At 39.8% G+C, this 23329-nt stretch overlaps 2 protein-coding genes across 3 annotated transcripts in view; one reads left to right on the top strand and one right to left on the bottom strand.

Annotated features, from left to right (window-relative positions):
- DDIAS (DNA damage induced apoptosis suppressor) lies at positions 1-23077 on the bottom strand. 2 transcript variants are annotated; one of them, XM_015074553.3, is made up of 5 exons: positions 22723-22859; positions 11977-12105; positions 5714-5875; positions 4707-4824; positions 8-3375 (listed from the first exon to the last, which is right to left on the bottom strand). In XM_015074553.3, the coding sequence occupies exons 2-5, from the start codon at positions 12087-12089 to the stop codon at positions 802-804; spliced, it is 2967 nt and encodes a 988-aa protein (XP_014930039.1). In that variant the 5' UTR covers positions 12090-12105; positions 22723-22859; the 3' UTR covers positions 8-801. The 2 variants fall into 2 exon arrangements, with proteins under 2 accessions (XP_053059721.1, XP_014930039.1); XM_053203746.1 differs by lacking the exon at positions 11977-12105 and having other exon boundaries at positions 1-3375; positions 22723-23077.
- Positions 22785-23329, top strand: part of PRCP (prolylcarboxypeptidase) — a 140656-nt gene continuing 140111 nt past the window's right edge. Inside the window, exon 1 of the mRNA XM_015074580.3 lies at positions 22785-22924. The gene's annotated coding sequence lies outside the window, so the exon portion shown is untranslated. The remainder of the gene's footprint in view (positions 22925-23329) is intronic.

Below are 23329 nucleotides of genomic sequence, written 5' to 3'. Positions count from 1 at the left end.
CTTTTTTATCCCCAGCCCATAAATGTTGCTGGGTTAAATTAATTCTGTACCACACTCCCATAGCATAAATGTTTTAGTACCCATTAAAAACCTCTATCACTGCATTTACTGCATTGCCCTGAAATTGTGTTATATGTCTGTCTTATCCAGCAGACTAAAATCTTTTGAGATTACTGATCTGGTAGCTTTGTATCACAAACTCAGCACAGTAGTTGGTCCTAACATATAGCAGGCATTTTCTGAGATGAACAGACCAATCAAGACTTTAAGTTTTGGTTTGCAAAAGCTTTATTTCTAAATATACATGTGATTTTAACAAATACTTTTAATAAGCAAAATTAACAGTGTTACTAAAGGACAATCAACAATATAAGATAGAGTGCCAAAGTGTTTGAACAAATGTATGCTGGAAAAAACAATGGCTTTATTTTTTATTTTTATTTTTTTAAGTTTATTTATTTTTGACAAAGAGAGCACACGTGTGCACAGGAGGGGCAGGGAGAGAGGGAGACAGAGAATCCCAAGCAGGCTCTGCACCCTCAGCAAAGAGCCCAGTGTGGGGCTGGAACTCACAAAACATGAGACCATGACCCTGGTCGAAATCAAGAGAGTCAGACATTTAACCGACTGCAACACCCACGTGCCCAAACAAAGGATTTATGTTTTAAAAAACACGACGATACCTATTTACTATTTGCCTCTGTTCAAGTTCTCAAAATGGCAAGATTGCCTTCCATACCACGGGAGCCAAGTTTCCAAACAGATTTACTTTTAAAAGTTTAGCAATTAGGTTCAGGTGACTTATGAAAATAATTCAGGAGACCAACTGCTTTTAGTCTCAGGCACAGAAGGTGGCCAATTTTTTGAAAACGGAAGGCAACATTTGACTTCTGAACAAGAATCAAGTCCCAAAACTGACTCTTTGCAAAACCAGTCTGAACTTGTGTTAAGAGTTTTCTGTTTTGTTACTCCTGCTGTAAACATGTTCTTTAACTCCTTTTTAATTAAACATTTTTCAATTCTTCGTTTGACACATTTCAGTTTCTTTCTCAGTGGTTCTTTTTGATCAGGAGAATCACAGGCAGCAGAGCATTTCCTTAGACTCAAGGCTTGGAATCCAAGCATTTCTGAAGGAAATACTTTTTTAGTGGTAGGAGGGACCCATTCATCTTCAGTTTCAAGACACTCAGCAAAAGGACTATTGTTGAAAACCTCTGGTTGTGGAATACCAGATATAACAGGGCTTCTGGATTCCTGGCTTGGCGTCCTTACATTGTTTGGACAGCTAGGGGTGGCTTGCTGTGCATCATTTTCAGAGGAAATCTTTCTTTTTTTATAGTTACCATCAAGATCCAAATAAAGGTCAGGTAAGTTTTTGAAAGCTCCTTTCATCCCATGAATTCTTGTTTGGTGGAATCCTGCAACTGGAGTTGACTGTGAACATGGAACAAAGTCTTGGCTATCTACAAAATCATATTCTGAATCTGACTGACAATGAGGTGGAGAAGAGCATGTTCTTGGACATAGAGTGGCAGACATACTTTGCAAAGACAATTTTTGTGAAAACTGGCTGGAATTCTCAGGGAGTGATCTCATTACAAAATCAGATTCTATATGATGACTTTCTGCCAAAGATTTTCCCCACTGTAACAAAATATGCTGTGACTTTTTCGTAATTTCTGTTGTGATGTCCATTTCTTTAGCACTATCATCAAAGAGATCAGCAGAAGCATCGTAGCTACCTTCGTGACCAGTAGAATAGTTCTGTGTTAAGTTATTGATATGTCTACCAGGCATTTCTTTCAGTATAATTGTAGTTGTATCTGGACTACAGCCAAGAGCTTCTGAAGGATACGTAAGTTTCCTGCAAATTGTAAAACTGTCATCTTGGTTCTTTGGCCATCTACAATGTTGTTTATTTTCTAAGTTACAAAGGTCAGAAACATCATTATATCTCCTAGAACCCAAAGCTACCAACTTTTCACTCATTTCTGAAAGTGATTTTTCTTCACACCTATTGAAGTATTTGCTACTGAGACAAGAATGGTCACTCTCTGAAGTAGTGAGCTTAAGTGAAATTTCAGCCCTATGTAGTGGAATTCTGGTAGACTTCAGAGTAACTGTTGTTCCTAAACTTTTTGAAGATGGAAACAGAGCTGAGAGATAAGCATTTGATGGAAAATATTCAGAAATACCACTTCCATTACTATTTATAGAGACAACCTCTGCTGTGTTATTTAACTGTGACTCCTTTTGAACACAAGGACTTGAATTTGCTTTACAGTTGGAAAAGAAGTTATCTTTGCTACAGCTTGCCTTGACTGTTGCTTGTGATGATCTTAAAGCTACAGGTGGTGTATGCAAGGCTCCAGTTCTCTGGGAAGCCACAGATAACCTGACGTGGTCTGCCTGTAATCTATCGATATTATCTAGATGACATTTCCTATTACTGGCATGTGTCTGAGTTGTAGCAATTTCACTTTCGATAACTGCCAGGAACTCGTTCAGGCTTTCAGAGAATGGCAGATCATCCCAAATCTCAGTGTCACAGTCCTGGGAACCACTAGCTATTTCTCCAAGTCTGAGTGATGAAGGTGTACAACATGTAGATCTCTTCTGAAGACTAGGGGGGTTATCTAAATCAAGATACTGGTCACATGTTAGCTCATGCTGGGAATATTGATTTTTAATTTCCACTGCGCTGTGGAAGGATTTTTTATTATTTGACTCCAGGAGCTCTCGCATTTTTAAAGGGAAAAAATTAGAGTCAACAATTCCGATTTCATGACTGCTATGGACTACACTGGGCTGATAAGTTTGCAAGACAAGTTCTTCATCCAACTTCTGGGCTGTACTCTTTTTATCCATGTATGAAACAAGGCTCCAAGAACCCCGAAAGGCATCATGGCAGCTATGGGAACCAGTGGCCTCGGAAAAAGAGATACACTTTCTGTTCTGGTGAAGAGTACCAATGGCCTTGCTTTGTTCTGAAGCTGAAAAATCATCACCTGTTAGGTGTGAAAGTGTGTACGTGAGTTCAAGTGATGCCTGCCAGAATCTTGAAAAACTATCTCTGCCATGGGACTTGAAGAAACCAGAACTGCTGTCAGGGCCACATATGCTGCTGAGATCACTATTTGTATGTTCTAAAGCAAGTAAGTGGCTATTTGGTGCCTGGGAGCCATCATGAAGTTTCCTGAAATGAGAAAGCTGTAAAAGCTGATGGAAGTAGTCAATGACAGTGAAGCCTGCAACACCTGGGTCTGGTAGAACAATCTGGCAAGCTATTAGTGCTCTTACTTCTCTCTTGTGGTCAGAACGTTGCTTTAAGAAGTTATTGGAATCTGAACCTCGTCCATGTTGGTTTCCAAAATTCTGTCAAAGTAAATGAAGTTAAATGAGAATACACATTTTTTCCTTTGACTCAAAGGTGAAACAGGGACTTAACAGATTAAAACAGACACAATTACATCTCCTACTCCTATAGTTTTAATTTCTGTAGTGTTATAGGTAGAGAAGCATAAGTAATAGAAATAAACCTTGGAGTAAAGAGACTGGTTCTAACATTTACTAGGGTTGGGGCTTAGGACAAATTATTTAACTTCTCTGAATCTTAGTTTTCTCATGTATAAATTAAGGATAAATATGCAGGACTACTGTATTATCAATAATACTTGGAAAACTATAGTGCTTAGCAAATAGTAGTTGCTCAATAGTGCCTACTATTATATTTCTCATTAGTGTCCATAAACTTCGAATGTTTAAGGAAGTGTTCCCACTCAAAAGAAGAAAAAAAAGAAAAAAAAAAAAAGGAAGAAGAAGAGAGGCGCTTGGTGGTGCAGTTGGTTTAGAGCCTGACTTTTGATTTTGGTTAACGATCTCACAGTTCGTGAATTTGAGCCCCACATCATCTCTGCACTGACAATGCAGAGCCTGCGTGGGATTCTCTCTCTCTGCCCCTCCCTCACTTATGTCCTTTCCTCCCTGCCCCCAACCCCGCCAAGATAAATAAACTTTAATAAAAAAAAATAAGAAAAAGAACAAGAACCATCTAAGACTTTAACAGGAAAAAAAAAAGCTCTGTAACTCCTAATTTACTGCTTTGAGTTTTTCTCACTGTTCAGCTATGGAATGCTCTATTCCCACTTGTGAAACCCTGAATCCAGTGTGGGCAAAATTTCCATTTGTTTCCTTTAGCATAGAGGAGACAGAAAATGATTATTCCTTTAGAGTCAGTATATTCTTGTAACTTCTACATCACTTTTGTAATTCTTTAAGGCCATCCTTCCCACTTATCCTTAAAGTAACCAATATTCAGACGCTTTGCTTTCCATGTTCGTTCCCTCCTTCTTTTATAGCTGATAGAATCAAAAAGCTAAAGAGTTGATACAAATTTTACTACAGAATTTAAACAAAATTTGGAGATGAAATAAACACCGAATATCAAAACAAAATTATGTATTCTGAATTTAAAATAAATTTGGATTTTTAAAGCTCTGAAATCTTTGAACTGGGCTCTTCTGACTTTTGAAAGAGGGAGTTGTCACATTGGTGTTTTAACAGATCATGTATAACCTATTTTTTATACATTTAAAATGTTATAGACTCTCACATTTATGACTCCTAAAAACTACTCAGAAAAGTCAAATAATTTATTACAATGGAAATGTTAAAGGAATACTAAAAAGAAAGCTAGTTTCAATTACCGTCACTCCAAAAATATAGCTTTGTCCAATGAAGCAAATTTCAACTGCTTTAGTTAATAGGTTCTGAATTGCATCACTGTCCAGTGTTTCTGAAATTTCATTATGGTCCTGAATGTACCTTGATTGGAAAGAAAATTAAAAACGTGAAGAGAAAAAATTTGAAATTTTAACTTGCCATAAAGAAAATACAATTAGTTTGAAAATGCAGTATAACCTTTTCAGTTACATGTAGGAAAAAAGTGTCTTTAAAAATAAGGCATTTTGCTCCCTCTCTAGTGTCCCATAGCCTAGAAAGCCAAAAACTATCAAGTGTATTATAAAGTAGATGCCTTCCTAGTAATCAGGCCCAGTATTTATTCCAAAAGTGGCTGTAGGAGTAGTAATGGAATCTCTAGCCGTTGTCCTCAAAGCAGAGGCAATTCTTTTCTCTTCCCTGGCAATGCAGTTTGCTCTCAACTATAAGGAAATAGAGATTTCTTCTGTCAGGGGATTGGGGGAGGAGGGTGGAAGACTGAAGGGAAGAAAAAGTTTTAATTGCTTATATATATCTTTCATACATCTCAGGACATCTTATTAGGTCAAACTATGCAGATGAAGACACAAGGTAAGTGAGAGGAACGACATTTCTACCTCTGATATGCAAATATTCCCTCAATAGCTTCTTCAACCTCAAGGGACTTTAGCCACTTCAATAGTTTGAAATGGTTTGAAACAATTTTACTTTCTTATTCCGTATTTCTCCAATCTGGATTGGACTATTGTAAATTAATATTTTAACTACACTTCAGTTGGTCTAACTAAAAGGAGCCTAGTTTAACATCGCAATGTGTAATCAGAAAATAAATACCTTTCTATTTCTTTGATTATCTTTTAAAGGAACTGATGATCTGAGGTCAAGCTATCATATTTTAACTAAATGCATACTATCTTAAAAACATGTATCTTCAAATTCTATTGGTATACTAAATGAGTAGCTAGGAAAAAAAAAATGCTTTAAATATTCTTACCTGTGCAAAGCAGTGGCTGTAAGACCAAAAAATGCATCTAAGCAGCTCCCAAATACAGTAATGCCAAACAATTTGCTTGATTCTGCAACTTTTAAGGAAAGTTTATATCTGTAACTGGCATTTTCAGCTTTACCAGTGGAGCCACATTTTGGACAATTAGACCTGAAAGAGTGGAGGAAATAAAAAAGGATAGAGATGTTCATTAATTTTTTTTTATATTACAGGAAACAAATCTGGAAAAGATTAAAAATAATATTGTGTGTACAAATGTACTTATATAACTTATATCCTTCTTAAACAATTTCAACCAACATCTTTTGAATCTCTATTCATAACAACTACTTTTACGATTTAAGTAGCACCAAATTGATAGAAACCTGAAGAAAAACTGTGAGAGGAGAAAGTGGAAAAAGAGGGAGAGAGAGTGAGAGGGAAAGGAGGAAGGGAGGAACAGATAGATTTTCTTATTGGGTAAATTATCATTAACAAATCGAGGCATATAATAAACAGTCTAGAATTGGGAGGCAAAGTAAACATTAATGAAGTGAACACCACACCAACAGAATACCTGATGTTTAATGTCTATCTTTTATTTAGAAAACAGTATCTGTGAAGAGAATAATGAATAATCTTGAAATATTTAAAAAATCTTGATACACAAAGTACCTAGTTCCATGGTCAACTGTAACTCTACTATTATGTACTAGCAGTCAGGTCTTGGGATAGTTACTAAATCCCTTAAAACCTTGATTTTCTAATCTGTAAAAATGGGGTTGAAGAATAAAATGAGACAAAATCTAAGAAAAGAAAGTAAAGAAAGGATCTAGTGCAGATCTTGCCAAATTAATGACTATTGGTCTGCTTCTTCCTCATAGTTATATTAAATACTGTGATGATTACTGTCAATTCTACTTAGTGTTTCCCTCCTTTCTAGTTGTTTGCAAGGTCTTACAACTGTGATAGCCATCTTTCAGGTTCTTAAATTTAGCAAAATAACCCCTTAGTACATCTTATGGTAGTTGTTAATCCTAGGACTTTATTTTTGTCTCGTGTCCCTAATGATCTGGCTTCAAAATGAGTGGTAAAATGCAAATAGAAAATAATGTTAGAGATGGTTGTATAATTGATGGTTGCCAGATAGCCACTAGGGGGAGCTTAAAATCCATAGTTCACAAGGTGACTATTTTGAACAGAGGTTAATCCTTTCTATAAGTTACTGATTCATAATCACTAGATCTGTGCTAATTATTATCTTTTTGCCACACTGAAAATGGCTCTGTGCCAATCCATTCATCTAACCTTACCCTTATGTATTAATAATGCATTTGGGTCTAATGTAAAACTATTAGTAAATCTTAGAAAAATATGCATCAGCATTTTGCAGTTTACAAACTAAAGTGGGGCCCTAGAGCCTACCTACTAGTCAACCCTGGCCACTACTGCTTCTCTAATTCCTACTTCCCTCTAGAAGCACCTCCTACATGGAGAATGCAATTTGAAAATCATCACTGCTCTAATTTTGAAGGTTAAAAAAAGAAAAAAGTTAACTCCATAGGACACAAACACCTATTTTGTTTGCTGTTGCTAAAGATTTGAGGTTCAATAAAATTCTTAGGGAGCAGACCTTTTGCTCTTCATTGTCTCTAAAATGTGTAAAGGCTAGAGTATAGAATTCTTCTGTCATAAATTTGCTCTTCTGTAACCGTGGGGAAATGAGAGAAATCCATCCTTCCTTCCTTCCTTCCTTCCTTCCTTCCTTCCTTCCTTCCTTCCTTCCTCCCTCCCTCCCTCCCTCCCTCCCTCCCTTCCTCCCTCCCTCCCTTCTTCCTTTCTCTCTTTCTTTCTTTCTGAATGTGGAAGCAGGGCAGAGGGAGAGAAAGAATCTTAAGCAGGCTCCATGTTCAGCATGGAGCCAATCACGGGGCGGGGTCCCATGAACCTGGGATCATGACCTGAGCCAAAATCAAGAGTTGGATGCTCAACCAACTCAGCCATCCAGGTGCCCCAAGAGGGTGAGGAATTTGTTTCCTGTGTTGGCTTACAAATGATTCCAAGTAAGAAAAAAGGGAAGCAGAAGTAACAGTAGAAAAGATACACACTGGAAATCACAGGGATGTATTTTTTATATAATGTCAATATAATATATAGAGACAATAGGTTATATTTCTGTGGACTATAGTTCTACATGCAAGGACAATTGCTGTGGGTTTTATGTACCGAAACAGTTCAGTCACAGCTCCCTTACCAGGGCATCTTAAGCTCTGGAAGGGGGTCAGTGATGTCATTCTGGATACATATTTCACTGCTAATTTGAAGGTAACTAGGTAATTAGGAATATAGCCAGTAGTCATGTTGTTTAGGCTTGAATATGTTTCTGCCACTAACTAGATAGCTGTGTTACTTGGGGCAAGTTATTTAACTTTTCTAAGCTTTAATTTTTCTCCTCTGAAGGCTGGCATTAACAATAGCATCACCTCATAGGGCTGGTGTATTAAAAAATATAATGCTTACAAAGCTCCTAGCAAAGTACTTACATGTATGGTAAATGTTTGTTCATGTTATCTATTATTATTACCAGACTCAAGAGGGAACAATGGCACTACTGTTCAACCTAAATTTTTGAGGCAGATTACCTTTAAAAAAATTTTTTTTACTGTTTATTTTTGAGAAAGAGTGCAAACAGGGGAGGGGCAGAGAGAGGGGGAGACAAAGAACCGAAAGCAGGCTCCAGGCCAAGCTGTTAGCACAGAGCCCACCATGGGGCTCAAACTTGTAAACCATGAGATCACGACCTGAGCTAAAGTTGACTGAACCACCCAGGTGCCCTGAGGCAGATTATCTTTAAAATAAATGACTTGGTAAAAAAACACACCCCAAAACCAGTTTTAAAAATATTTCACATGTATAGACTACTGATTATGTAGCACACAATGTCCTAATAAGCATTTCATGTATCTTAACTCATTATATCCTTTATAACAACCCAATGAGGCAGATATTACCTTCCCCATTTTGAGGCCCAGATAATTCAAGTGACTTGCCCAAGGCTACAGTTTCAAGTGGCAGGGTTGGGAGTTTGGCTCCTGAACAGGCAGTTTGGCTCCAGAGAATTATGCTTTTTAATCACCATAACATACTGCAATACGTAAAGTGTACCTATAGAAACTATCATATTGTCATTCATTCATTCAACAAACGTTTTTGTGCTTTTGTTATAAACTAGACCTTGGCCTGGATGCTGAGGATTTAATGATGAATACCACAAGTGGGTGGGGTTGTTCTGAGTTTATAAATGCATACCTGAGAGAATGGCTCAATAAAAGAACAAGTGATAAGGGGATCTTCTGGAAAGATCCCTTAAAGTCTAGATGGGTGTTGGAACTGCTAATCCTTCCCCATTGAATGCTAACTAGACAGACTATTTAAGAATATTGCTGGGGGCGGAGGGGGGTGGCGCTTGGGGGCTCAGTCGATTGAGCAGGAGCATTGGACTTCCGCTCAGGTCATGATCTTACGATTCAGGGCCCCTGTCCAGCTCTGTGCTGACTGCTGAGCCTGGAGCTTGCTTCGGATTCTATATCTCCCTCTCTCTCTGCTCCTCCCCTACTCACTCTCTCTCTCTCAAAAATAAATAATCATTAAAAAAAAAATATTGCTGGCATACTATTCTTCCATACTACTAAGTACTTACTATATATCCTCTATGCAGAAAAGAAAGTGTTCTTAAAAAACTCCAACCCTAACCCTTACTTGTACTTTAAAAATCAAAGAATCTTAGACTCTCAGGTATAATTGGCCTGTATCTCAGGACCACAATAAAGTATTATGTGTCAAGCACCATTCAAGCTGCTGAAAGGTAGAGATTTCTAACAGTCTCTGTTCTCAAGGAATTTATTTAAAAAAATAATCTAGGTATAATGCAAAAATAAACAAACAATAAGGAAACAAAGAAAAAAACCCTATTTCTAGGGATATTCCAGAAGTGGACTAAATTTTCATCAGGATTGAGATGTACTCTCAAGAAGTTATTTTTCTCCTCTAAAGTAGAACCAATCCAAGAAAATCTTATGTCCTGGTACGGTGAATTTTTTCAAAAGAACTTATTATAACTAACTTTTATGTAATCTAGTCCTATAACTTACTTTTTTTTTAATGTTTATTTACTTATTTTGAGAGAGAGAGAGAGAGAATGAGAGCTAGTGAGCTGGGGAGGGGCAGCTGTCAGCTCAGAACCTGATGCAGGGCTCGATCTCACAAACTGTGAGATCATGACCTAAGCCGAGATCAAGAATCAGACACTCAACTCACTGAGCCACCCAGACGCCCCATAGTCCCACAATTGATTAAACAAAAGTACAATTCTGTCTGTAGGCACTTTCACCTTTAGTACATTGGGCAGGCTTTTCTCTGGAATGAGTTCTCTGACGATTAAGGAGCTCTGAACTCCACCTATAAGCTTTCCCACATTTTTTACATAAAAAAGGTTTCTTTCCACTGTGAAGTCTCAGATACTGACTTAGATATGAATTCTGACTGAAGGTCTTCCTACACTCATTACACTCATAGGACATTGATATGCCCAAATTCGAAAGACCCCCAAGAACAAACCACCAGAGTCCAGAGTCAAAGCCAAGCAGCAAGGGTCGTTTATTGCAGGTTCGAACCCGGACCTCCGCGCACTCGCTACCGGTGATGCTAAGAGGTCAGGAGCGAGGATCTTACAGCTTCTTTTATAGACAGGCACAAACAAGTTAGGGATTTTTCACGGTTACAGAGCTGTTATTGGTTGTCATTTAAATTTGAACACTCAGCAGAACTTGATTGGTTCCCGCCTTTAGGTCAGACCACAACCGGGCATGCCCTGGCTGGTTCCGGGAACGGCGGGTGGGGGGGCTCTTTTCTTTGCAGTTGAGGGTACACCTGGTGATTTTTCTCTTAGTCTCTCAACATCTCCCCTGAATGAAACCTCCGATGCCAAAGAAGATGAGCACTCCACCGGAAGGACTTCCTACACTCATTACGTTTGTAGGGTTTCCTCTTGTATGAATTCTCTGATGTTGAATGAGGTTTGACTTCTGGTTGAAGGTTTTCCCACAGTTGCTACACTTACAGCATTTTTCTCCAGAATGAATTGTCTCATGGATATACGGTGTGAGTGATAAATGAAGACTTTACCACATTCACTACATTTACGGTCTTCCCTGTGGGAGTTTTCTTATGAGTGAAAATCATCTGCCTGAAGCATTTCTCCTGGACAGGGGACTGCCTCGTTCTCTCCACTTCGGGATTTCTCTGTTGCTGCTCTAAAGTGCTCTGAACTTCAGAGGTAGCTTCAAAAGTAGAGGTGTCAGTGGTGAGTTTTTCTGAGAACACCTGTGATTCTACTTTGTAATGAGTGGTTGTGGCAGTGATCCTTTGTCCCTGGACTGTGTGTCAGCTTCACTCATTGGGAAAGGCCAAGTCTCCTGAGATTCACACTGGAACTGGGTCTCCTTAGACTGGAGTTGGATGCTTGGTGCCTCCTGGGCTGCTCCCAGAGGTGCCTTCTCCTCCCATGGGTCTTCTTGTACAGGTCCATGTGTAGGGCCTAGGATCTGGAGGTGATCAGGCACCACCTGGTTTGCGTGGAACCAAAACTTCCAAGAGACCATCCTCAGAGTAAGCCCAAGGGGAAGGAAGAGTAGCTTGAATCTTGTTTCAGGGCTTTGAAGGCAGAAAAGACACACAGAAACACACACTAACTGCTCCACCTGGCCTGAGAGAGATCTGAACTTGGCAACTCCCCCTCTACTGTTGCTTCTCTGTCCAGCCTAAAGACCAATGCTCTGGCTCCCCTAATGGATCACATGTCCCCTTCTCACCTATAGTCCTGGTTCACCAAGTCCTTTCTGTAAATGCTCTAGCACAGTTAGTTTCCTTTCCACTTTTGGGATGGTTTCTGGTATGATGGATGTAAACCTTACTTGCCCTTGAGTCGTAGGAAATCTATAGTGTACACATGTACTTCCTCTCATGCTTACAGACTTTACTTTTTTTTTTTTTTTAAGTTTATTTATTTATTTTGAGACAGAGAGAGAGAGCAGAAGGGAAGGGACAGAGGTGGGGGCAAAAGAGAGGATCCTAAGCAAGCTCCATGCTGTCAGTGCAGAGCCTGACACAGGGGTTGAAATCATGAACCATGAGATCATTACCTGAGCCAAAGTCAAGAGTCGACGCTTAACAGACTGAACCACCCAGGGCGCCGCCACAGGCTTTATTTTTACCTTTTGGAGACCAGGATTAGTCGAGAGAAGCACTTCTGACATGATGGATAGATAAAACTGGAATTCTGGAGAGCAAGAACTGAGGCAAGAAGAAATCTTCTCCCTCCATTCATGTGTTCTTACTGTGTCCTACAAAACAAAATAGCCATGGGATGATTGGCAAATCTTTAACTGTATGTACATAATTCATCTCTTAGGAAAACAACTTAGCCTCCACTGTAAAGCAAATAGATAGATGGCTTTTGTGGTTAAGTGCCAATGTATTGGAAAACTCATTTTATTTTTCTGCCTAATTAAAACTATTAATAGTAAGAAAACAAGATTTAAAACAAAGTAGCTCAAACAACTATTCTGTTTTTTAATAAATGCTGTATCCCAGTAACCAGGAAAGAGATCATTTAGACCTTTTCACATATTTAAAAGAGCTATAAGAGCTTGTTTCTTCAATTAATAGGAAGGAACTTAAAGAAACTTACATGATTCTTTTAAAGAATCTAAATTGGTAAATGGTTCTTTTTGGCTGAAAAAAAAATCGCCTTATTAGATTTCGGTGTATATATTTTACACAGCCTAATGAAAAAAAAAAAGATAATTCTGATTCTGCAAACAGAAAAATAAAAATGTTACATGGTCAAGAGAGTACAAAGTACTTTAAGATCCTTGTATAAAACACTCAGAGAAGCAGAACAGTAAAATAGCAATGGTCTCCTCTTTTTAAAAATTCAAATGTTGGTTTATCAAAAATTTAAAAATTGATTAGCTTGGGGCCCCTGGATGGCTCAGCCAGTTGAGCGACTGCCTCTTGATTTTGGCTCAAGTCATGCTCTCGTGGTTCGTGGGATCAAGCCCTGTGTCGGGCTCCACACTGACAGCACAGAGCCTGCTTGGGATTCTCTCTCTCTCAAAATAAATAAACTTAAAAAAAAAAAATTTTAAACGGATTAGCTTATTCAAAGCATGTTTAAGATAGAGTTGCATCAATAAATTTTCATTTGTAAACATATGGCAAAAGGTTTCAATTTCTGAAAATGGGTGGAACTGTTTCTGTGACTGGCATCAGCAAATTCAAACAAAGTGATACTGATTCTATCAATCAAATATTTCTGTGAAAATAAAATCTTGCCATCTAGGCAGTAAAATGAAAACCTGCAAAGATGAAACATAAAGGGGCGCCTGGCTGGCTCAGTCAGTAGAGCATGCAACTCTTGATCTCAGGGTCATGAGTTTGAGCCCCATATCGGGCATGGAGCCTACTTAAAAATAAAAAGATGAAACGTAAAGGGATTTATATAAATCACTGACCTATGTTATTAAAGGGAGCATAGAAAAAAGAAAAAATCTAATCCTAATTCTTTGTTGTTAATCCTTGTTTTGGGACCCTTAGGATAACGTGAGCAGTAAGGTTTTATCATAAGCAGGTATGTAGTCCCAGATTTGGTTGTCCTCTTAGGTCACAAGGCAATCTCTAAGGGCAAAGTAGAGTAGGTGAATGGGCTACAAGGGGAAGGCAGAAAGGTCACAGAATACTGAATTAGTGCTCTTAACCTCAAGTTCCTTTCCAACACAACAAATAATAGAATGTAAGTCAGCAAAGGCATCTTCCCTCTAAATCTCCTCTAAAAGCCAGTTTGGGGTAGAGTGTAACACGGTGGTACACCTATCTGTGAGCTACGGGAGATAAAGGCACAGCTCCCTCCTGAAAAATGTTGTCTCTTACCTGCTTAAAATGATGCTATTTATTTATTTTTTTTAACGTTTATTTATTTTTGAGACAGAGAGAGACTGAGCATGAACGGGGGAGGGTCAGAGAGAGAGGGAGACACAGAATCTGAAACAGGCTCCAGGCTCTGAGCTGTCAGCACAAAGCCCGATGCGGGGCTCGAACTCACGGACCGCGAGATCGTGACCTGAGCCGAAGTCGGCCGCTTAACCGACTGAGCCACCCAGGCGCTCCTAAAATGATGCTATTTAGATTGAAGCCACAGTTCCTTACAATGGTCTATGAGGCTCTTGGTCATTTAGCCTTACCTCCTTGACCTCACCCTGTACCACACTCCCTCTTAATCTCTGCACTTCAGTCCATGCTCGCCTTTTTTCTGCTCCTCAAACACACCAAACAATTTCTCTTCCCAGAAGCTTCTGAGAAGAGTAATCTGTAACTCTAATGTTACCCCTTGAGAGAGCCCCACATTATTTCAAGTAGACTCACCAGCTTTCCTCTTAGCTTCTGTGGCATCACCCATTTTATTCCTTCATAGAACTAATGCTGCTTGTGATATATCCAACCATGAAAATGCATATATTATCTTACTTATTTTTGTTTGTCCTACCCCTACTAGTCTGAAAGTTACTTGAAGAAAGGGATGTAGTCTAACTTGTGTTCTACTATATATCTCCAGTGCTCAGAATATATTATACTCTCAATATTCTGAATAGAAAACTATAAGCAGAATTTTGCAATTTAAGAAAAAATTTCATGATAGTAGGTATATGCAATATAACAGAATTTCCTTTTTCATTTAAAGCTCCATTTAAAAAGCCTTCCTCTGGGGCACCTAGGTGTCTGAGCTGGTTAAGCTTCTGACTGTTGATTTCAGCTCAGGTCATTATCTCTTGGTTGGTGGGATAAAGCCCCATGTCAGGCTCTGTGCTGACAGCACGAAGCCTGCTTGGGATTCTCTCTCTGCCCCACTACCCTCCAAATAAATAAACTTAAAAAATACAAAAGGCTTCCTCTTTTAACAAAAAGATGATGGCTTTTCTTTTTTTTCTGCATCTTATACTACTGTACTTCTATAGTCCTACCATCTGTTTTCTTTGTCTACTCTAATCATTTCCATTTGGTTTTATTCTCCCAAATACCTCTTCTCTTGATTCTCTCTCGTTATTTATGTGTCAGTAATCTATGCTTAAAGAGAACACATCCCTTGTTCTCTTCTCAACCCTCCAACATTCCCCTATTACAATATGTTTTACATTTCTCTGCCTTTGCTTCTTTTCATTCTTCCCTCTAAAATGTTCTTTCATTTTTCTGGCTAATGCTTATTCTTCTTTAAAGAGTCTTCTCAGGGGCTTTCATCTCCAGGAAGCTTCTCAGGTTAAAGACCCTACTTTTTTCCACATCATAGTAAACTTACCTGTTTAATGTTTTTTTGCTGGAAACCAGTGTAAGATCTTAGAGGGACCATCTCATTATATCCCCAGGGCCAAGCTCAAAAACTGTCAATCTGAACTTCAGCTGTTAACTTTCTTCTTGATGGTTTAGCTTTCCTTTACCTAAGCCAGTTTTGCCATATACCACTAAATACACAATTTTACCAAATCACAAAATAATCTTATATTTATATAGAGAGTGCACAGAATAGTTTCACATATAATACCTTATTTAAAACTTATTTTAATCATCCACATTATATCTTCATTTCCATTGTTCCCCCTTAATTGTGGTCAAATTATGAGCAGAGACTATCTTCTTTAGGGCTCTAAAATAGAATTTTAGGGGCACTTAGATGGCTCAGTCAATTAAGGGTCTGACTCGATTTTGGTTCAGGTCACTACCTCATGGTAAGATCGAGCTCTGCAATGGGTGTGGGGCTTGCTTAAGATTCTCTCCCTCTTCCTTTGCCCCACCCTCGCTCAGGCTCTCCCTCAAAAAAATTCTAGACATAAAAAAAGATTCTCTGGGTTCACTGGATGGCTCAGTTGGTGAAGTGTCCAACTTCAGCTCAGGTCATGACCTCATGATTCATGAGTTCAAGCCCCACATTGGACTCAGTGCTGATAGTGCAGGGCCTGCTTGGGATTTTGTCTACCTCTTTCTCTGCCCCTCCCCTGCTCATGCTTGCTCTTTTTCAAAATAAATAAACTTAAAAAAAAAAAAAAAGATTCTTTCTCTCACAAAAAAGTAAAACAAAATATTGTACCACAACTATATGGGCATTCATCAGATCATATTCTTAGACAAACTGTTATCAAATTCAAACCTTAGGAAATAGAGTAAACCTTAAAAGATAACTAACTAGGACACTGTGATATTGTAGGGAAAACAATGAAAAGATGTTTACTGTCTAATTGGGCAGACAGCTCACCAACAAATGAAAAACACAAGCAGAAATATTTGGGTTATTTCTAACTTCACTGTGCAAGCTAGATTTTAAAAGTAAAATTGATTAAATTATATTTATGTAAGGGTTTATTGCCCTCTAGTGGATCAAATAAGTATGTCTAAAAAACTACAGTATTTACAAATTACTGGCAAAATGAAAAAGGTCATTAAACTATTTTTACTATTTATGTTTCACCTGGTAAACTTCAGAAATGGAAAGAAGGCTTCTCATTAATTGTCTGGTGGACAAAAATGCATTAAGATCCTTTCAGGCAGTCACTGTTAGTTATTCCTTTTGCTGTTTTTATAGTATTTCCTTCAGGACACTTGTTATCTAGTTGGTTTTAGCTCTCTACTGTTTGGCTTGTAGTGTGGTAAATTCATGTTTGACGGAGAACTGAATGAAGCATCAGGAATAAATATATACTAAAGTTATGAAACCTTATGATAGACTTGGGAACGATTTCATATTTAGTACCTCTTGCTTTTGATAAGGATGGTGATATAGCGTTACAGTTCTTTCAGCTCCAGCACAGCCAGAAAACCATATTCCAATACATATTGTCAATTTTTTATTGTGCAGCTGCTAAATACCAGGTACTGGGGATAATATAAGTGATGGGCAAAACAGACAATAATCACATAAAAAATTTAACTGAATTTTAACATAGTAAACTCTATAAAAAAAACTAGGGGCTCCTGGGTCACTTGGTTAAGCATCTGACTCTTGATGTCGGCTTAGGTCATGATCCCAGGGCTGTAGGTTCAAGCCCTGCATTGTCCTCCTCACTGAACATGAAGCCTGCTTGGGATTTTCTTACTCTCTCTCTCCCCTGCTCACATGCTCCTTCTCTTAAAAAAAAAAAAAAGTACATAATGCTATGAGAAAATATAACAAGGAGACTTTTCTAGTCTTAGCTTGGAGGAGTGGGGAGAAAGGAAAATAGGCAAACACATAATCTTTGTTTGAAAAGTATTTTGGGGGCACCTGGGTGCATCAATCAGTAGTAAAGTGGCCGACTCTTGATTTTGGCTCAGGTCATGACATCATGGTTAGTGGGATCAAGCCCCACACTGGGCTCCACAGTAACAGTGTAGAACCTGCTTGGGATTCTCACTAGCCCATCTGCCACTCATGTGCACTTGCATGCTCTCTCTCTGAAAATAAACTTAAAAAAAAAAAAGAAAAGGTATTTTGAAAATGCACTACATTTCTACTTTTAAAAACCAATAAATATAAAAAAACACTAGGTAGGGAACTCAGCAATAACATATGAAGCAAATCTTGGGTCCTCTCAATCTCTCATACATAAAAGTAGAAACAAGGAGGGGTGCCTGGGTGGTTCATCTATTGAGAATCTGACTCCTAGTTTCAGCTCAGGTCATGATCTTGTGGTTCGTTGCCTTGAGCCCTGAGTTGGGCTCCGTGCTGGCAATTCAGAGCCTGCTTGGATCCCCTCTCTTTCCCTCTCTCTGCCCCTCCCCCTTATATTTGCGTGTGTGCTTGCACTCTCTCTCTCTCTCAAAATAGATAAAGAAACTTTATAAAAATGCTCTGGAATACCTGCTTTCTTTCTTTCTAGTCAAGCTATATGAGAATATAAACCATACCCAAACGTGCTTTACTAATTTGCCATGAAAAATTATAATCACAGGGGACACATCTTAAGCCCGTATTTTCTTTTGGGTATAACTGTATGTCAAGCCAAATTATAAAGAGAAAGTTGCTTGAAGAGGGGGCATTACGTGAATCAAATATTTTAATGGAATCGGGCTAATACAGCTGATGAATCTTTTTCACACGAGAGATGGTTTTGACAATGGGCCCAGATACATAAATCATTGATTACCATCCATTTTCATACTAGCCAAGTGGTTCTCAAACTTTAGTGTGCCTCAAAATCACCTAGAAGGCCTAATAAAATGGACTTCTGGGACCCAATTTGAGTTTGACTCAGTAAATCTGGGAGGAGGACCAGAGAATTTGTATGTCTCACAAGTTCTCAGATCATGTTTATGCTGCCTAGGCTTGAAAATCACTGGCTAGCCACTGAGGCCATCGGATAGTGAACAACACTTGTGATTAACATGGTTATAGTTAAATCGTAAAGCCTAAGAGCATTACAGTATCTTTCGTATTACTTTGTAAATCTTTGCTCTAATCTATTATCTGGGGACCCTTCAGCTTACCTCCTTCACTATCAATTTCCTAGAAAGCAGCTTAATATGAAAAACCATGCCCCTAGCCCCTACATACACACACACACTAACATACTTTTTTTTCTCCTCTGGGCTAACCTAGAAAATCAGAATAATTTTTTTAAACATGTTTATGTATTTTTGAGAGAGAAAGAGCACACAAGCACACAAGGGGCAGAGAGAGAGGGAGACAGAGGATCTGAAGTGGGCTCTGCATTGAGAGCAGAGCCCAAAGCAGGACTCATGCTCACAAACCTCAAGATCATGACCTCAGCCAAAGTCAGATGCTTAACTGACTGAGTCACCCAGGTGCCCCTACAATAATTCTTATTAAACGTTAGATCTTGGAGAAAAATTTAATTAAGTGTTTAATATTGCTGGGGACACAAATTCCTGTCTCATTCAAGGTCCTTTTACCTAGACTAAGAATCAAATTGACATGAGACTGGTTAACAAGAAATCAAATTTAATACACGCATACGTACAGGAATCCACACAGACATGGAAATTCCAAAGACAGTCAAGCAAAATGAGGTATACTGTATATGTCATCCTGAACTAAGGAGAAGTGGGTAGAGGAAGTACAAAGCTTTTCCTGAATCTGCTACATTTTGATTGTTTTTTAACTCAAAAGAATCTTCATGTCAAAGAGGCCCATCATGGGGCAGCTTCCATACTCCCCAAACTGTTCTTGCTTTGCAAGAAAACCTGTCACTTTGCTGCTCTCAGATTTCCTGTTTCATACTATATAGGCCAAGAGGCCTCACCTATGGGAAGGGTGGCTATTTTGAGCTGTTTACTTAAAACTATCTAAAGGTCACCCCCAAGGGTACATTGTCTAATTTTTCTAAAAGTAGTCATAACAAATCCTTGAGAAATGATTTACTGACAGTAACATGAAAATTCTAGAAAGGGATAAGAGAAGGCAGGAGATGGAAAATTAAACAAAAAACAAAGAAAGAAAACCTCTTTTGTTTGGAGAAGTATTGGTGAAAAATACTTTTATTAATTTTTTTAAGTTGATTTATTTATTTATTTTGAGAGAGAGAGAGAGAGAGAGAGAGAGAATGCCAAGCAGGTTCAGTGCTGTCAGTATAGAGTCTGATATGGGGCTCGAACTCAGGAACTGTGAGATCAGGACCTGAGCCAAAATCAAGAGTTGGCTGCTTACCTAACTGGGCCACTCAGGAGCCCCAGTGAAAAATACTTTTAATTTTTTTTTAACATTTATTTATTTTTGAGAGGCAGAGCGTGAGCAGGGGAGGGGCAAAGAGAGGGAGACACAGAATCAGAAGCAGGCTCCAGGCTCCGAGGCTGTCAGCACAGAGCCTGACACAGGGCTCGAACCCACAAACTGTGAGATCATGACGTGAGCCGAAGTCAGACGCTCAACTGACTGAGCCACCCAGGAGCCGCCAAAATACTTTTAAAATACTACCCAAGAGGGGCAGCTGGGTGGCTCAGTCCATAGAGCATACAACTTTTTTTTTTTAAATGTTTATTTTTGATAGCATGCTTGAGTTGGGGAGGGACAGGAACAAAGGAGACAGGATCTGAAGCAGGCTCTGTGCTGACAGCAGCGAGCCCGATGTAGGTCTTAAATTCACAAACTGTGAGATTATGATCTGAGCCAATGCTCACCGACGAGCCACTCAGGCACCCGAAGCATGCAACTCTTAATCTCAGGACACCGAGTTCAAGTTCCACACTGGGTATGGGGCCTACTTAAAAGAAAAAACCCAAACAACAACAAAAAACTCAAAACACTACCCAAGAATATCTTAGTACAACACAGTCTGTCTAATGAATTTATGATACATGCAGTACTATTCTAGGGATGGGAAAGGGGACAGTTACAGATAGAAAAGACAGGCTCTAGTGTGCAAGAAATTTATAAGGTACATATAATATCTGCAAGATCCAGATTTCCACATCTCAACAGCTTACCAGAGAGCCAACTATTTTGATATTTCATAGACATCTCAAGTAAAAAAGGTAAAAAAGTTGAATTCTTAGTTTCCTCTCAAACTGCTTTGTAGAAGCTGCTTTTAGACAACAGTCTTGAGCAATGGAACGTAGAGCAAGGCAAAAAGGCGCACAGTGACCACCTGGCTGAATACGGACAGGCCCGTCAGGTGACCCACCTCAAAATATCCGTAGGCCCTAACAGACCAATGGACCAGTTACCAAAAAAGGGAAAATTCCATTCGAAGCCACACCTCCTCATCTTCTCCCTTTAAAAATGGCCCCCCAACCTCCACTGCCTTGAGGCAGATGGTCTCTCCTTTGCTGTCCTGCCCACTGCTCCCTTGTGGTGTATTCAATAAACTTCTATCTCCTTTGTTCTGCCTTGGATGAATCCTTTCACCACCTGCACTGCGCCACCGGATTCTATGCGATTATCTCCCCACATTTGGGGGCCGCCATCCGATCTGACAGACATCACATTCTTTTCTTACAATTTTCTTCATCTCACCAAATGGTACTACTCTCCAACCAGTTAAGTCAGGTCAAATACCTAGGAGTCATCTTTCATTTATTTTTCCCTCAAATCCCACATTATACCCATCAGTGTGTCCTTGGATCTATTTCCATATCTAAAAACCATCTACTTTCCCTCCCTTATATTCTGCCACCAACTTAACCCAAACAACCATCACCTGCTTCTGCTGCTGCATTAACCTAACCACGTGATCTGGTCCCTGCCCATCTCTCCAGACTCATCACCTGTTCTTTCCGAATATATTCCAGCAACACTGGTCTTTTCTTAGGTTCTTGAACACTCAAATGCCAAGCTCTTTCCTGCCTCTAGGCCTTTGCACAACCTATTCACTCTGGAATTTTCTTCCTTTTCTCTATTGCGTGGGTGGATCATTCTCACCTTTTAAGCCTTGTAAACTGTCCACTCCTCTGTTAAAAAGAAAATCACAGATCCCAAATGGAGTCACTTAGGCAGAGTCCCCAAACCAGGGCTTAATATCTAAATCTAACTGTAGTTTCAACCTTCCCCAGAAATGTAGTCTTAACTAGTCAGTAAGGAATTTTCCGATCTGTGCCGACGTCGGGCTCTCTCCCTCCTACAAAGGTAATCTGTATAAGATTCCTCGCTCTCCCCCCTGAGGGAAAGCGACCTTGCCTGGAACAATCCTTTTTTTTTTTTTTTTTGTAATAATTTTCTTGCCTCACTCTCCTTCCTATAAAAACCTTCCATTTTGTACAACTCTTCAGAGCTCCCTTCTACTTGCTAGATAAGATGCTGCCTGAATCATTTAATAAAGCTAATTCATTTTCAAATTTACTTGGCTGAATTGTTTTTTAAGACCTCAGGGAGGCCTTCCCAGACCAACCTAACTCCATCAGATTCCCCTGTTATCCTTAACTCCCTGCATAAAAGGTTTAAGTTCCATTAGGTGAAGAATCTAACTTCTTTACCATTGTAATCTCAGGGCCTACCAATTCTTGGCAGAGGGAGGCACTTACAGCTATCTATGGAATAACTACTGGATATTTTGTGACCCAATCTTGCAGGGCAGTAAAGCCTTCCTGACTGAAAAGGCTTAATAAACTGAGACTTAAAGAAGAGGTAAGAATTGGCTACGTTGGGGATGGGGTTAGAAGAGGTCTGCAGGTGAGATGGGAAGGTGCATTTGAGGAACTCAAAAAAGGCATTTCGTAGGACTGGAGCCTAGAGTGGTGAAAAACAAAGAGAGGTAGGCAAAGGCTAGGTGAGAAGGACCCTGTAAAACATGTGAAGGAGTTTAGACTTAAACCTGAGGGCAAATAGGAAGCAAGGAAAGGCTTTAAGGGGGGGGGGGGGGGTGCCCTGATCAGATATGATTTACATATACCCTGGCAATACGGAGACTGGATTGGAAAGTAACATGATTGAAAGAAGACTCGCTGGGAGGCTGATGACTTAAGTGGCGAGAACTTTAAGGATTTGAGATATTTAAGAGGCTGGTAATGAGTGGCTGGATAGGAGATAAGGAAGGAGTCTAGAAAATTGCCAGTTTCTGGTTTGAGCACACTGGTCACTTAAGCGAAGCACTTTTCCCTCCAGGCCGTCAAAGAGGTTTGGAAAAGACTCCCTTTCCGTACGTGTTACTCGTCATAGCAGCCTGCTAAAACCATATCTCTGAGCACCTCAAAAGCTGGAGTAGTACTTTTCCTCTTCGTATTACCGGTTCCAGACACTCCCCCGTAACTAGCTCGATGGCACAGTAAATGTTGAGTAAACGTTCGCTGAGCGGTTATCAACAGCACTAAAATTTAAATGACCGACCTTTTTACTCTTTACCCTCCCGACCACTGTTTTACGGAAAAGACTAACTCCCGAAGAAACAAAATAGAATGCTGTAAGTCTCATTTATAACGACAATGAAGGCTTCGTTAGGGGCCTCGCCCTTTGCGCGCCCCATGACTCTCTCCCCACAGCTCCTCACCTGAGACACAGAACCGAGACCTGCCCGGGCGACGCTCGTTGGCGCAGGCCACCAGGACTCAGCGACCAGCCAAGCGCCTTGAATCGAATCTCCCGCGTCCTTTTCCGCAGGAAGTGACGCTTTGGCCTTGGTCCCTCAGAGCCAATCAGAAGAAGGCGCCGCAGAGGGTGGAGATTGAACACTGCGTTCTGTGAGCATTCGGGTACGACCATTTTCATCGAATTGGGGGTAGAGAGACAGGGTTTGGCGAATGTTCTTCCCTGACTGGTGGGGTAGTGGCACAGTCTATAAAGCTGGTTTGGGGGGTAGCATAGGAATCTCAGGAAAGGGTGGTAGCGCCTCTCTAATCGGGGTTCAGCAGGGTGACTGGAAGGAGGAGTGGTAGCTGGGCGAAAGGCGTTGGCGGCGCGGTGAAGACGGAAGGGAGGCTACCCGGAGCCGGGAGAAGAAAGGGGGGCGTATCCTGGGAGAAGGGCCCAGGACCAGGCGGGATTCGGGGGCTACCTGGGCGACTCCCGTTATGGGATGAGTTATGTAGGCAACATAGAAGTTTAGGGTGATTCATGAACAGAGAGTACCACAGGAGGTGGTTGGCTAACATACTGGA

This window comes from Acinonyx jubatus, chromosome D1, assembly GCF_027475565.1.
Source record: "Acinonyx jubatus isolate Ajub_Pintada_27869175 chromosome D1, VMU_Ajub_asm_v1.0, whole genome shotgun sequence".
NCBI lineage: Eukaryota > Metazoa > Chordata > Mammalia > Carnivora > Felidae > Acinonyx > Acinonyx jubatus.
This window is presented reverse-complemented; position numbering and strand designations above follow the sequence as displayed.

Coding starts and splice junctions, on each gene's coding strand:
- DDIAS (XM_053203746.1), bottom strand. CDS start 22,940: ATGAAAATGGTCGTACCCGAATGCTCACAGAACGCAGTGTTCAATCTC. Junction 5,876..22,722: donor GTCTCGGTTCTGTGTCTCAG/GTGAGGAGCTGT, acceptor CCACTCTTTCAG/GTCTAATTGTCCAAAATGTG. Junction 4,825..5,713: donor ACAGCCACTGCTTTGCACAG/GTAAGAATATTT, acceptor TTTCCAATCAAG/GTACATTCAGGACCATAATG.